The following is a 15,250-nucleotide window of genomic DNA, read 5'->3' on the forward strand; positions in this document are numbered from 1 at the left end:
CATAGAATCATTTCAATACATATATTTTTATAATATATCTCAAAGAGCTAATTAATTTGTCATTTTACATTATTTTTTTTATAAATTTGGTAGGGTTATAGAGATTGTGATTTTATTGGTAGCTAGCTAGTTACATTTTATCAATGTATGGTATTCTTCTCAATATAAATTTAAATGAGGTAAAACATAAATTTTGCTTCAAATTAACAATCCTTTTATATAATTTTTTTTGTTTTTTTATATTTTGTTTTGAGATCTATTCTGGTACACTAGATCTTATTTGACTATTTGTTACAATATAGGACTGAGTATGTAATTCCAATTGATGTTGCTCAAAATTAACCTCTTCTTTTATTTATTTTTGTTGTTGAAAATATATATATAAATAATATTTGGTAAATAATTCTTATTTTATTTTTAGTTGTGTGTTTTATTTGAAGACATATCTTTGAAAAGAACACGACCTTTCACTTCGAAGTGATCATGTGTCGTTTTTTTGTTTTACTATTTTTGTTCCATCAGAAAAAAAGTATATACTAGTTCTCATTCTAACTATGTCTCAAAATTTTAGCTACAACTCACATCTCAATTTATATATATATTTATATTTATTGGAATTTTTTTATCACTTTTGCCTTTGTTGTATGGACATTTTTTATTTTTATTTTTGGCACTTTGAGAAATTATAACTATTTTTTTTTACATGATAACGCATTATAATTAGGGATAATTGCGGCATAAGTATCTAATGTTTGAGTTTTGTATGCGGCATAGACCCAATGTTTATTTTTAGTGGCAAAAGTACTCAAAGTTAGTAAAACTGTAATTCCGTCAGTCTCCTCCGTTAGGCAGACACGTGTCACGTTTTTATTGGTCCAAATCATAATTATTTTTAAACATTGGGTACTTATGCTGCGTACAAAACTCAAACATTGGGTACTTATGCCACAAATATCCCTAATATATTATTGAGTTGGACCAATCACGAAGTGACACGTGTTGGTCCAGTCATCACGAAACGGAACCTGACGGAGGAGGCTGACGGAATTACAGTTTTACTGACTTTGAGTACTTTTGCTACTAAAAATAAACATTGGGTCTATGCCGCGTACAAAACCCAAACATTGGGTACTTATACTGCAAATATCCCTTATAATTATAACATGTTTCTCGTTAATTTTTGTTGCGAATTTTTACTACTGCGCAAGTATACGCAATCGAATAAACAAGTAATAGTAGTGGAAATATATTATCGTTCCGTCAGGGAATTGATCTAATAATTACCAATAGCAAACTTTTATTTCTATTTGACTAATGAAATTTTAATGACAATTAACAACGATCAATAAACTAAGAAAACACAATAAACTAAGAAAGCACAATTTAATTAACGAAATTTAATATGAGCGAAAGATTAGAGTATTCTAATTTCATCAACCTTCAATTCTATTCAATCAATAATACAACTAATATGTTTCTGTGATCTATGGTTATAGCAAGTTTACTAATGACAATTCTATTCTCTCTCAAGATATAAAATATTCAGTTTACCTGCGAATTTTCTACATGTCTGTGATAATTCTACACATAAACCGCATTAAGAACAAAAACCTAATTGCTACACAAACCAATTTGATACTTTCGTTCTAAATTGAAATCTATGTCTATTGTCTAAAGCTATTCCAATTCTCACTTTTCAGATATTGAATTAAAACCAATAATCATGCAACAGATGGCCAATCAATTACAAGCATTAAACATAAGAACAATAGATAACCATAAATTCAAAGATTCATAGAAATTGCATTAAAGACGAATAGAATATCCAGTGACTACATTAAAATACTCTAAATACGAATTTAGTTCATAATATTAAACTTCATCATCCAATCTAAAATTCAAAAACATAAAAAAATAAACACAAACGAATTAAACGTGGATTCTTCTCTGTTTCTTTCCCTTTGCCGTCAGAATGCCTCCTCCCTCCTTTTCCTTTCAGATCTTCTTTTTATAAAAATCCAAAAACCTACGAATTTCCATGAAAATTTCCAAAAATGCCCTCGTGCCGATATATCGCCCAAGACAGGCGATATATCGCCTGGCGAATGTTCTCGATAAAAACGCAAGTTTCTGATGTCGTTTCTGCAAAGCCAAAATTTGGAATTCCTCCTTATGCCGATATATCGCCCAAGACAGGCGATATATCGCCTGTACCATATTTCCACATATTGGCCAATATTCGGCTACTAAAACCAACATTTATCCAAATTCTCGAACAAATCAGAATTATAACGACAAACTGCACAAGTTCACCAAACAGATTAAATAGAAACTTTCTCTTGAGAAAAACAACCAAATCAATCTGAAAATGTTATTAATAAGCATATATTTTATACGCTTATCAATTTTCAAAAAAATTCTTAATAAGTTACGGTGTCGAAATCAAAGTTCAAATAATCAGTTGCACGCGTGTCTAATTTTTTTTATACACGTGGAAAACAATATTATTTGAACTCTGATTTCAGCACTGTAAATTATTAAGAATTTACTCAAAATTGACGAGATGCCTACTATAATTATCATGTACGCTGTCATACAAAAAAATTGCGTTATAATTTCTTCAAGCATCAAAAATAGGAAACGCCACTATAGCATGGGCAAAAATAATGCCCATAACTAAAAACTCCCTTTATTTATTATTTTATACATATGAACTAATGTTTTTTTAAATATTTTTTTTTATATAGCAAGATTTGAGCAATAAATTTGAGACATCTTGAAAAGTATAAAGACTAGAATTTGTACACATATAAGTTGAAAATGGACACATATTAAAAGATTTTTACCATATATCTGTTTAGCCTATATTTTTTAATATTTAGAAAAAATAAGACGAAATTACAGATTTTATGGATTTTTATAAAATCTTTGCAAAAATATGACCTTTTTTTGTATATGACCTATTTTTGTAGAAAAAAGTTATTTTATGGTTTTTATTAAAATTTTTAAGTCATGAGCTTTTTTTTTGTACAAAAATTAGTTTAAGGCAAAATTTTACTATTGATAAAGTTTCGTTAGCTACCATATTTTCCCATAAATTTTTAAGTTTTTTTTTTCTAATTTTACCATAAAATTTGATAAAAGTACAATCTCCATTTTTTTTTTCCAAACTATAGATGTAAAAGCCATAAAACTAAAAAATCCTCAAAAGAAAAAAGGGAAATCTACAAAAATGTACTAAAAGTTAAAAAAAATCTGAAAAATACGGTACATTACAAAAATAAAGAATTTTTGGATAAAAACACGGAATTGCAAAATTGTAAATACAGAGTGACAAAATCATAAATAAAATCTGTAAAATACAATTTCTTGTGATCAACGTTTACAAACTAGTAACTATATGTTACGAACTTGTAAATATCTGTTACGTGTTTGTAAATAATATTTACAAAATCAGTTATAGAATTGTAGACAATTGTTATCTATTTTTAGTTCAATAAGACGATTCATAGATTAGCTAAGTATGAACTTATAGTCGATAATGAATTTACTTAATTGGACAACTTTCCACCTTGTATTTTCACCATTGTACTTATGGATTCTATTCAATGAGCATAGATTTTTATAAAAAAAAAAAAAACACAACTTAAAATACAACTTGAACGATGTTAATCATCCCAATCATTTTATCAACTTTTGTGTCAATACAAAAAAAAAAAATTATTAAGGGCAATCAGTGATGATCAGCATTATAAGAATGTGACATACTATTATTGGTTAAATATAATATTAAATCTCACATATTTTAATTTAATAATTATTATAGATTATTGTTAACTAGTTATTACTAGGGGTGCACATATGTCAGATTTTCGAGTGCATCGGGTTCGAGTTTTATGGGTTTCGGGTGGATGAAAGTGGTACCGAATCTGATCCGAAATTTTCAGATTTTGAGGTGATTTCGGGTTTCGGGTTTGGTTGGGTCGAGTTTGGTCGGGTCTAGTTTGGTCGGGTTTCGGGTGGGATTGGTCTAAAAATGGGCTTTGGGCTGAAAATGTGCTTTAGTAAAAAAATTCAAAAATACCATTTTTTTTACACTTTTTAAATTTTTGTTTTCACATGTTTTTTTTTTAACTTTGTTGTTAGTTTGTTAATGTTGATTTTTTACAAATTGGGTCTTGATAATTTAAAAAAAACATTATTTTTTCAAAAATTAATTTTTTTTAAAATTATTTTCGGGTTCGGGTTACACCAAAACCTGTGTGCTGTTAATTTCAAAATCCGAACCCAACCCAAAATTTCAAAATCCGAACCCGACCCAAACCATGTCGAATTTAGATCGAATTTCACCCGAATTTGACGAATTTTGCAAAAATTTGAGTTGGTCGAATTTGCAGTTTTTTTTTTTTTTTTGGTAAAATGTTCACTCCTACTTATTACATATATCAATTCTTTTGTGTTGGGTCTTGCTAAAATAAAAAATTATATATAAGCGGCTTGAACGTAACTGACTCAAATAATTGTAACTGAATTTTGTTGGTGTCGTTTTCTATGACTAAGGAGAAAAACGACATAAAAAAGAAGTGAACGTAACTGAATTTTGTTGATGTCCTTTTCTATGACTAAGGAGAAAAACGACATTAAAAATAAGTGAACGTAACTGAATTTTGCTGATGTCGTTTTCTATGACTAAGGAGAAAAACGACATTAAAAAGAAGTGAGCGAAGTTTGAGTGGGCCCATGGCGGTCCAGACTTTTGGTTTCGGTTCAGGAATGAAGCTCAAAGCCATAGAAAGAGCCAAACCTTTAACACTTCTCCTTCTTCTTCTTCTTCTTCTTCTTCTTCCATCTTCACCGTGAGACTCTATCACATCACATGTTGAGCCCTAACCCTAACCCTAAACCGAAACCAAAAGTCGAAGCCTGTGTTGGTTCTCTTACAAGTTGACAAGTTTGAGCTTAGGAAAAACCATAATGGAGTCCCATTTCAATCACAATCTTTTCGAGCGGCGCCCTATTCTCAGGTCCAAGGCTCCTGCTGTTAAATGGTTTAGAGAATGGTGAATTCACCTCTTCATCTTTTATTTATTTTTCAGAATTTTAGTTTTGGCTTCCAATTATGTTTCTAGGGCTCAAGTACTGTTGCTCTGTTTCTTTTCGAACATGTTGAGATGGAAATTGGGAAAAGGGGTTTATTTGGGCTTTTATGTTTTCTTTATATAATTTTTTGAAAATTTATTGAATTTTGAGTATTGTTTATCGATTCTTGGTTGTTTTTTTTATTATGTGATTTATTTCGAATAGAATTCGAGTGTGAGAATGTATATGTATTGTCTGCGAGGATTAACAATTAATTTTTTTAGTTTATGGGGATAAGTGTGGTTGTAGATTGGCTGTGAAGGAAATTTTGTTTTTTTGGGATGAAATTTGAACAAGTAAAACTAGATAGTCTATGCCCTGTAGCTGCATCAGGGCACGGTCATGGATTTGAGTTCATTGAGAACTATCTGTTCTGGTTAAAATTGTATGATCATAGTCTTAAGTTGTCTGATAAATTTGAAGTGGCTCCCAAAAGGGGCAGCTCAAATGGTCGGATGTGTTTTGCTCCCACAAAGTCGGAGGTTTGAGTCCATCCTGGGTACCAGGTACTTATATAGGAATTGTTTCTGTTTCTCAAATATTGTAGGATTAGCTTAGTTTCAAAATAATTAAATTTGAAGTGGCAGAGTAATGTAGTAATGTTAAATTTTTAAATAGTATTTAAGCTTGAAATACTGATCCAATGGGAAGATGATAATAGTTTTGATGTTGAAGTGTCTCTTCAAAATGGGTATTTGCTCCTTAGCTAACTGGTTGTCGTTTGGTTAGGGTTCCCCAAGATGTTGTGGCCACTGGTGGGAAGTGCTTTCTCTATAAATGGGTAACAGGTATGTCCTACTTCGATTCGCCATTTTGTCTCCTATTCACATTCGTGTGTTGTGTGTCTTTGTCATAGACTATAATTATGCTTGTATGTTTCTGTACTCACATTCATCTGTATCGTTGCCTATCAGAGGATACATTAAAGTCTTTGAAAGAGAAAGCAAAAGAACCAGAGGTACCGGAACCAGAACCAGAACCAACTACAGAAGTACTTTTTCTTTGCAGCTATGAAAGTTGTGGAAAGACCTTTATTGATGCTGGTGCTTTAAGGAAGCATTCTCACATCCATGGGGAGAGACAATATGTCTGTCATTACGAGGGATGTGGAAAGGTATTATATTGTGTTGAATGTTCTCACTCAAAGCCATTTTATTATCTATTTTGCAATTATTTGGAAATACTGTTTGATTGAGATAGGATTTGGACTTTTTTAATAATCCTAGAGAGAAATGCCTACCCTATTTTATAATTCAAGCAGTAGAGCAAGGAAAATGGTTAGACTCAAGTCATGATAACTAGGTTTGTGGTTTTACAAGGACGCATATTGAAGGTTTATTATACTGCTTTTTTTCATTCTTACTTCTCTTTCTCTGTTATATTGGGTATTTTATTTTTCTAGCCTTGCATTCTCTTGTTGTTATGCAGTAGTTTGAAGAATAGTTTTGTTTTTGTTGCAGAAATTTTTGGATAGTTCAAAGTTAAAGAGACACTTTCTTATTCATACAGGAGAAAGAGATTTTGTATGTCCTCATGAAGGCTGTGGTAAGGTGATAATTTATTCCTCTCTAATCTCTTTTTTCCTTGTAATTTTTTGTCCTTTTGATTTATTGGCCTCAATTATTGAATTGATCATTTATGTATGGCCAGTATCATTCTGGCCTTCATATGTTCCCATCTTTTGTCTGAACTCTAATATAGGTAAGATTATGGAATGAATGAGCATTTCACCCATTTCAAATGTCAAACTTGCAGGCGTTCTCTTTGGATTTCAACTTAAGATCACACATGAAGACTCATTCGCAAGAGAACTATCATATTTGCCCGTACCCGGATTGTGGAAAGAGATATGCTCACGAGTACAAATTGAAAAACCATATTTCGTCTCACCACGAAAAGGTTGTTATCATTTTCCGACATCTTGATAATACATCTTCTACTATGTAGTTTTTACTTCTCGAAGGTTTTTTTTTTTTATATTTCAATTGATATGCTATGGTAGTATGAAATGTATGAGATTTTCTGCTATTACCATTTCTTACCGTGTCGTATTTAGCAGAGTGGGACTGTGGATGTGACAAAGTATACCCCAACTCCACCTCCAGAGAAGCCAGCCAGAACGCCCAAGCCGGCTGCAGGAGTTTATGGCTCTGCATCCTCTGACCGCCCTTACGCATGTCCTTATGAAGGGTGCGACAAGGCTTACATCCATGAATACAAACTAAAACTACATCTGAGGAGAGAGCACCCTGGACATACGTCTGATGAGAATGTTGAGAACCCCGCAATCAATGCTGCTCATGAGATAGATGAAGGCAGTGACCAAGATGCCTATGGTGGAAACCGGGTGCATAATGGCAAATCCCAGAAACAAAACAGGCCGAAGCCAAGTGTGAAGTTACCTCCTGTGAAAATAGCGCAGCGGAAGGGCTCGACTCCACCCCCAGCTAGGGTGAACATAGTGAAAAAACCATGGCCGGTCAAAGAAGAAGTTTACGAGGAAGACAGTGAAGAAACGGAGGAAGACCGTGACAATGTTGAAGATGGTTGGAGATATGCAGAGCACAATGAGGACGATGATGAAGAAACTGAATATGAAGACTAATTTTTTTTTTCCTTTTGTTTTCTTTTTGGTTGAAATTTGTTTGAACACATTTTGAAGTGGCAATATTATTAGGCTTATTTTACTCCTCTATGCTGTTTGAATTATATAAATAAATTATAAATGATATAAGTTAGCTGATCAACATAACATTTACAGACATTTTGGTTTGGTCATTCCGAAGGTAAATCTCATTACAAACCTAAATGATAACTAGGAAAAAGTTTTCACATTTTTAACATTTTAACTATTCTTGTCGTTTATTAGATTTTTCCTAGTTTTTCTCCTCCTTGTTTTTAGCTTTAATGTCGTTTATTTAATTTATTATCGTTTTCCTTTATTGTATTTATTGTAGTTTTGTTGTCGTTTTCCATCTTGTTAGCTTTAATGTCGTTTATTATATTTTTTGCTGTTTTAATGTTGTTGTCGTTTTAATATTTTAGTGTCGTTTATTGTATTTATTGTTGTTTTAATTTTGTTGTCGTTTTATAGCTTTAACCGTACTAATATATATATATATATGTATATTTTTTGGTTTTCAGGTCATCTCGTTATTTTAAAATAGGGTAGGTAACTATTTGATACACTTTGTTTTTGTAAAGTATCATCTTGATACTCTGTGTTTACAAATAATGCTCATTTGGTACCCTGTATTTTGAAATCGTACATATTTGATACCCTGTATTTTAAAATCGTATATATTTAGTACCCTGTATTTTAAAATTGTATATATATTTGGTACCCTAAATTCAAATTTAATCCATAAAGTTTTACCAATTTAATCAAATTACTATCAATCGTACGAGCTACAAATTATATATAACTACTGTCAGTTTGGTCATATTGACAAAATTTTATCAATTAGAATATTAAATATCTATGTTTTCAAAATACATGATACTATTTAAACATTATTAAAAACAGAGAATACTGAAATGATACTTTCCAAAAATAAATAGTACCAAATGAGAAAATTCTCTTTAAAATAATATGGTGGTTTTCTAATTTTTGTGTGTTTGTACTGGTTTACATTTTTAGTGCCGGTGCCGCCACAATATTCGTGTATATTTATATATATATTCATATACATATTATTATTAATATAGAAGATAACGGGTCGTTTGCTCAACTATTAAAAAGTAGGCTGGTGTAATACATCTTCTTCCACTATGGATTTCAATGAGAGAATTCGAGTTTAAGACATCTCTTATTAGGCGTGGTATATAGTTATATATATATTCTCCCAATAGAGACAGATTTAACATCCAATTTTGTTTCTTTCGTAGTAAAATAATACGTGAAGCCCTCATCTTAATAAAAACTTTTCCATGTTAACAATTAATAATTAAACTTTGGTAGTGAAACATGTGTACACTTCCACTATATAATTTGCTTATTCTCTCAATAGAGACACCCAATTTTGTTTCTTTTGGAGTAAAATATTACGTGAAGCTCACATCTAGATAATGAAACTTTTCCATGTTAACAATTAAGTAATAATTAATTAAAGTTTGGTAGTGAAACATACATGTGTAAACCTACACTATATATAATTTGCATGCCAAAATAAGTAAACCGTATATTTTTCTTTTTCTTCTCAAGCCTTTTGAGTGGAAAAAGTCTACCATTTTAGTATTCTTTAATCGACATATTAGTATTGTCAAGGGTACAGTACTCCCAAACAATATAAGAATGCATATGATACACGTGATTAGTGTAATTCAATATCGTGTCTCATTCAAGATAATAACTCATTTGGTGTTGTCTATTTTAAAGTATCAAATAACAACACTCATTAAAATATGATATGAGATCTATTCCTATTTAGAAAAATGCTCATAATTGAATAGGGTTTATACCTTTTTGGACCCTGTGTTTTTTTCCATTATCTGTTTGAACCCTGTGTTTTGACAAATTACTTTTTGGACCATGTGTTTTGTAAAATGGTTAAAATAGAACCCTAAACCCGATTTTGGTCAATGTTTTTTCAATTAAAATTACAAATAATTTACCAAACTAATAATTTAGAACAAAAATATAATCATTCTGCTTAAAAACTGTGTTGTTATATTTAATTTTTTATTCATCAAAATTGAGTTTAGAGTTCTATTTTAATCATTTTATAAAACATAGGGTCCAAAAAGTAATTTGTCAAAATACAGGGTCCAAACAAGTAATGAGAAAAAACACATGGTCCAAAAAAGTATAAACTCAATTTAATATGTAAAAAGATCTAGTTCATAACTCTATAGTTTTGCTTGGCGGGTAGTATATATACTTTCGTACGATTTATTATATATACTGCTTGGCTGGACTTGCTTATGGTTTTATGATTTTGACTTCTTAAAAGCACTTTCTTAAAGCGCTCCCAACAATTTATCTACTCTATCATTCGAAATACTTCCAAAATTCTATTTTTTAAATTTTATTTCAAAGTTTTATGTTACAACATTATCGACTTCTCTATAATTTTTCTTTACAATATTTAAATATTATATTTTAAGATATTATTTATTTATTTAAATAAAATAAGAACTTAGTTATTATGCATTAGCTATTATAGGAAGCTGATGGAGAAGAATTTTAGTGCTCTATATTTTTAGCTTTATTGTGAGTGTTCTTACCAAGCTATATATTATTTGTGGCTGCAGCTAAAACACCTTTTTTTTTTTAATGAAAGTAAAAACTCAAAATCCTAAGAAACCATACTACCTAATAATAACTTTTAAAAAATTAAAAGCCCAAAATTTGATTCTTTGAAAAGCCTTACTAAACCAGACCTTATAATCGTGTTTTTTTCGAATTATCAACTTTCGATTCGTTTAATGAAAATTGTTATTTTGATTAATGGGTAAAAAATAGGTAATCAATATAATGAAAATAATTTAGCTTATTTGATTAAATAGTTCTAAAAATAATCTAAATTAATTTATTAAATTTATGTTTATTTTATTTTATTTATATAAAAATGATTAATTTATTATATATATAAATTATTTAATTATTTCATTTTTATCATATATTCTTTATTAAATTTTGTAGTATCAATTGTGTCAATCCTTGTCAACCGTGAGAATTGTCGAATTGTGTTAGACTTGTAGTATCTCTTCTCTATAATAAGTGTGTAGATAATGAAATTTTTTAGTTTTAACGGTTTTTATTTTTTTTAATGTTAACTTTAACAGAATATATTTTTAGTTTTAACGTTTTTTATTTTTTTAATATTAACTTTAACAGAATATTCTTATATTTAACGGTAGTTTATAAACACTTAAACTTAAATAAAATAAATAATTAAAAAAATTAAGATAAAATATTTTTTAGATATTTTACCATGATAATTATTTTAAAATAATTAATCAAATTAAAATTTGATATTTTTGAGATATTTTATAATGATAATTATTTAAAAATAATAAAATCATACGTTTTATAACTTAAATAAAATTTAATTAAACTTAAACTCTTTTATTAGAATAATATCATATTAAATATATAATATAATCTATTGTGAATTAGCAACAAATTTCTTTTTTAAAAAAACAAGCAAAAAACTTAACTTTTAAAATACACGTATAATATTTAATATTACATTAAACATATAATATATAATCTTTTATTGTCACTCTCAAATTCAAAAATTAAAACAAACACGAACTTAAACAAAAATAAATAAATTATTTAATTAAAATAATATATTTATTTAAAATTTATATGATGTTAATATAAATTTAATAAAAATAATTAATAAATTATATAAATAAAACTAAGAAAACTATATATATATATGTATGAAATTGCTTAGAATGTCCTAAGTAAACCAAGTGAATTTTTTTTCTTTTTTGCCAGGGAAATATAAAAACTATTTTTTCTTATTTTTCTTTCTTTATTCACTAATAATTAAGCATAGTACATCACTATAAGGGTTTGTAACACATTATTACTTAATAATAAGCAAGAAAATTCATATGCATGCATGCATATTCATTCTCATATAATATTCATGATTATGAATTGACAACTCTACAATTCTTCCTAATCTCACTGGCAGATCCATTAGGAGGACTGATATTACCCATCTTGATCATGGATTTGACAAAGTCAACCAAGAAAAGAGTCTGGTTATTGCTGTAGCTCTCCACCAAACTCTTGGTGGCGTTAGCCGCAGCATCGCCGGTGAACAGAATCTGGTCGGAGCTGAGCAGGCCCTTTCCGGCGACCAAGTTCTTGAAGTAGTGGTTGTCGAATAGGTCGGTGGAGTTTCGATCGAGGGCAGTGGTCTTGTTCCCATCTCCACCGCTGGAGGGACATAGGGTTTGCAGGTCACTCAACATGTTCGTCTCCAATGTTTGGTCTGGTGACCCTGTTTCGTTGAAGTCGAACAGTCTGTTGTTGAATGTTGCACACCTTGCCAATCCAATCGTATGAGCCCCTGCATATACACATACATATGTTACAATTTTATGTCCACTGATATAATCTCAAACGTTCCATAATCACAACCGTTAATTATACATTAAATAACTATAAGCTGACTCGTTAAGCTTTAGTTCACCACTACCATGATCACTAGGCCTATCAGGCCCAAGAGCCCAATAATATCTCTTAGGATATTAATGGTGAATATGAAGAAGATAATAAGATAGAGTGGTAGTAGGGAAATTGATAGAAGGGTTGCTCTTGGTTGACTTTCTCTAAACTATTGCACTCGATCTTATGTGTTTTGGCAGATTTGAAAAGTGTGGAAATGACTCAAGATTGGATGGAAAATATGGAAGGTATGTTTTAATTATTGCCTAATTAATGTCCTAAATAGAATGTATTGTTGGATTGATTGTGAGCATGATTGTGTAGAATATATTTTGTGCATTTATGATGCTCATATTTTATTTATATTTCAACATATATATATATATTAGTAAGTATGAGAGTAACGATATCTGCACCAAAATATTAGATGATGTGACTATGTTTTTTAAAACTCTAAATTTAGATTGTCAATGTAATGTTTAGGTAGATATTATTTTAGAAGTGTTGCTATATTTGGGTGTCGAACAACACATCAGGTGTTTCTACACGATTGTTTAGCGATATTCCGTATTAATTATAAATTTAAATTGTGTAGTTCCCGATATTAAATTGCACTAGTAGCAATATATCACTCGTGCCCTTTTTAGTATTTCTCATATTTTAGGTGCACATTGACGATATATATATATATATGTTGTGTATGGTTCTATATAATTTAAATTGGAAGAAAAAGGCATTTTAGAGTATATTGGATAATTAGGTTATATTTCTAGCTATATAAGATTTTTATGCTTTATTTTGTTCTAGTTTTTGGATCACTTGAAAGTATGAGCTTAATGAACAACTTTATACATAATAAAACCTATCTTTAAGAGTCAAAATTCAATAAGTTATAGATAATATAAGAAATAAAGAATTGAAAAGTTTGTTAGAAACACACATATTTGAAACAAATAAAAAAATCTAAGACATGCATGGACTTAATATATTATAGATATATATACCTGATAAAGATACAACGTCAGTCATGTCAAGGCCTAGATTGGCAAACTTGGTAGCAATTGCAGAGAGTGATTCAAATGGAGCAGGAAGATTATCTGCTCCTGTTTTGTTTGGGACTAGTCCATCTCTTCTTCCCAGCAAAACCTTCCATGGACGTCCTCCACTCTGCCATATATATATTTTGATGTTATATATATATATATTTATACAATCCCAGCTATATATATATGTATATGATGATAATTAAAAATGAAAGAAGAGCTTACTAAAACGACAGAATCTTTGGCAGCAATAGCAAGAATATCAGCACAAGAGACAACTCCAGCACATTCACTCTCCACAGCGCTTTTGATTGTGTCAACCACATCGAACCCTCTTGCTGAGTTCTTATTTCCAGCCCCTTCTTTCTCACTATCATCTCCATCCAGCAAAACCGATGCATCACACCCCTACATATACATCATATCATATATATATATATATATAATATGGGAGTGAATCTACATTTTTTACAATTGATGCATTTTTTTTTCTATTTACGGTTATATAAATCCAAATTTTTTACATGATAGTATATATTGTAGCTATCATGAACATATTACAAATTTTCAAGAAATTTTGAATAAATTATGATATTGAAAACATAGTTCAAATATATTTCACATGTGTTTATTTTTTTGTATATACGTATAAAAATTTACTGTTTGAATATTGTTCATGACATTATAAATTATTTAAATTTTTTTGAAAATTTGACACTATTGTCTTAAATGATTATAATTTACACTGTAAAAAATTTGTCGAGGCGTAGAAAATACAAACGACAGCACTTGTAAAAGAAGAAGAAGAGGATGAAAAATACATAAACTATATATTATATTATATGAAGCTCACATTGACGAAGCAATCATGAAAGTGGAGCCTAATCAAAGAAGCAGCCATTCTCATTTCATTCTTGACAGCACTGAGGACCTGTTTTCTGACGATTGTGGTGAGGTTTGGACAGGTTGAGCTGTAGAAATCTGTGGTCAGTTGGGATCTGCACCCAACAAAGCACACCCCAAACAAAGTCACAATCACTACAACCAAAGAAAACTTAGTCTTCACACTCCCACTCATTCTCTCCATTATTGATATACTGCTATATAATGTTACTAATTTTATCAAACAGTTTGCTGTGTATATATAATACAATGCAGAACCACTGCTACTTATTTATAATAGGATTAAATTGATATAAATATAGATATATTTATATATATGCATGTTGATATAGCTTAACTTAGTGGTGGTGACGTTCGGCGGCTGTGACCACTGACCAGGTGGTGGAGGTGGTATGTACGACTCTTGTTTTGCCAGAAAAAACTAAGTTTAAACGTAATATTGCACTATCTCAAATTACGGTACAGTGGGTTTAGTTTATTTAAGTAAGGGATTAGCGGCTTAAATATTAAGTAATAATGTTATATATATAGGGTGCGACTGTTGCACTTTTTTTTTTCTTCAAAATAGCTGCATTTTTTTTTTATTTTCGGCATCTAGATATATATAATCCTAAATTTTTTTTATATGACGGTATACATTATAGCTATCTAGAATATCTTCCAAATTTTCAAGAAATTCTGAATAAATTATGATACCAAAAATAAGGTCTAAATTGTCTGTTGCACGCGTGCTTTTTTTTTCGTATGCGTGTAAAATTTGATCGTTTGAACCCTAATTCGGCTTAGTAAATTATACAGAATTTCTTGAAAATTTGCAGGAGATTCTAAATATCTACAATGTATACTGTCATATAATAAAAAAATTTGAGATTATATCTATCCTGTACCAAAAATAAAAAAAAGATGTACCAATGTTACAAAATAAAAATGGATTGAAGTAGTTCCATATATATATATATATATATATATATATATATGGATACATTGAATATTGAAAAGATTTAACTGAAACTAATGGATGATGGAGCACTGG

The 15,250-nt window shown here is 29.8% G+C and overlaps 2 protein-coding genes across 2 annotated transcripts; one reads left to right on the top strand and one right to left on the bottom strand.

Moving 5' to 3' along the window:
- Positions 1 to 4,766: 4,766 nt before the first annotated feature.
- LOC133790286 (zinc finger transcription factor YY1) lies at positions 4,767 to 7,834 on the top strand. The gene is made up of 6 exons (XM_062227884.1): positions 4,767 to 5,060; positions 5,869 to 5,927; positions 6,054 to 6,253; positions 6,600 to 6,689; positions 6,895 to 7,038; positions 7,199 to 7,834. The coding sequence occupies exons 1-6, from the start codon at positions 4,975 to 4,977 to the stop codon at positions 7,742 to 7,744; spliced, it is 1,125 nt and encodes a 374-aa protein (XP_062083868.1). The 5' UTR covers positions 4,767 to 4,974; the 3' UTR covers positions 7,745 to 7,834.
- Positions 7,835 to 11,646: 3,812 nt separating this feature from the next.
- Positions 11,647 to 14,429, bottom strand: LOC133789352 (peroxidase 59). The gene is made up of 4 exons (XM_062227204.1): positions 14,168 to 14,429; positions 13,540 to 13,722; positions 13,276 to 13,438; positions 11,647 to 12,173 (listed from the first exon to the last, which is right to left on the bottom strand). The coding sequence occupies exons 1-4, from the start codon at positions 14,399 to 14,401 to the stop codon at positions 11,749 to 11,751; spliced, it is 1,005 nt and encodes a 334-aa protein (XP_062083188.1). The 5' UTR covers positions 14,402 to 14,429; the 3' UTR covers positions 11,647 to 11,748.
- Between the last annotated feature and the right edge of the window lie 821 nt (positions 14,430 to 15,250).

The sequence above is a fragment of the Humulus lupulus genome, chromosome 7 (assembly GCF_963169125.1).
Source record: "Humulus lupulus chromosome 7, drHumLupu1.1, whole genome shotgun sequence".
NCBI classification, from domain to species: Eukaryota; Viridiplantae; Streptophyta; class Magnoliopsida; order Rosales; family Cannabaceae; genus Humulus; species Humulus lupulus.

Bases quoted from the DNA above. Each gene is read 5' to 3' on its own strand.
- LOC133789352 (XM_062227204.1), bottom strand. From the start codon at position 14,401: ATGGAGAGAATGAGTGGGAGTGTGAAGACTAAGTTTTCTTTGGTTGTA. The intron at 13,723-14,167 runs GTGAGCTTCATA...ATGTATATGTAG, and splicing joins TTCATGATTGCTTCGTCAAT to GGGTGTGATGCATCGGTTTT. The intron at 13,439-13,539 runs GTAAGCTCTTCT...TATATATGGCAG, and splicing joins CCAAAGATTCTGTCGTTTTA to AGTGGAGGACGTCCATGGAA.
- LOC133790286 (XM_062227884.1), top strand. From the start codon at position 4,975: ATGGAGTCCCATTTCAATCACAATCTTTTCGAGCGGCGCCCTATTCTC. The intron at 6,254-6,599 runs GTATTATATTGT...TTTTTGTTGCAG, and splicing joins ATTACGAGGGATGTGGAAAG to AAATTTTTGGATAGTTCAAA. The intron at 6,690-6,894 runs GTGATAATTTAT...TCAAACTTGCAG, and splicing joins CTCATGAAGGCTGTGGTAAG to GCGTTCTCTTTGGATTTCAA.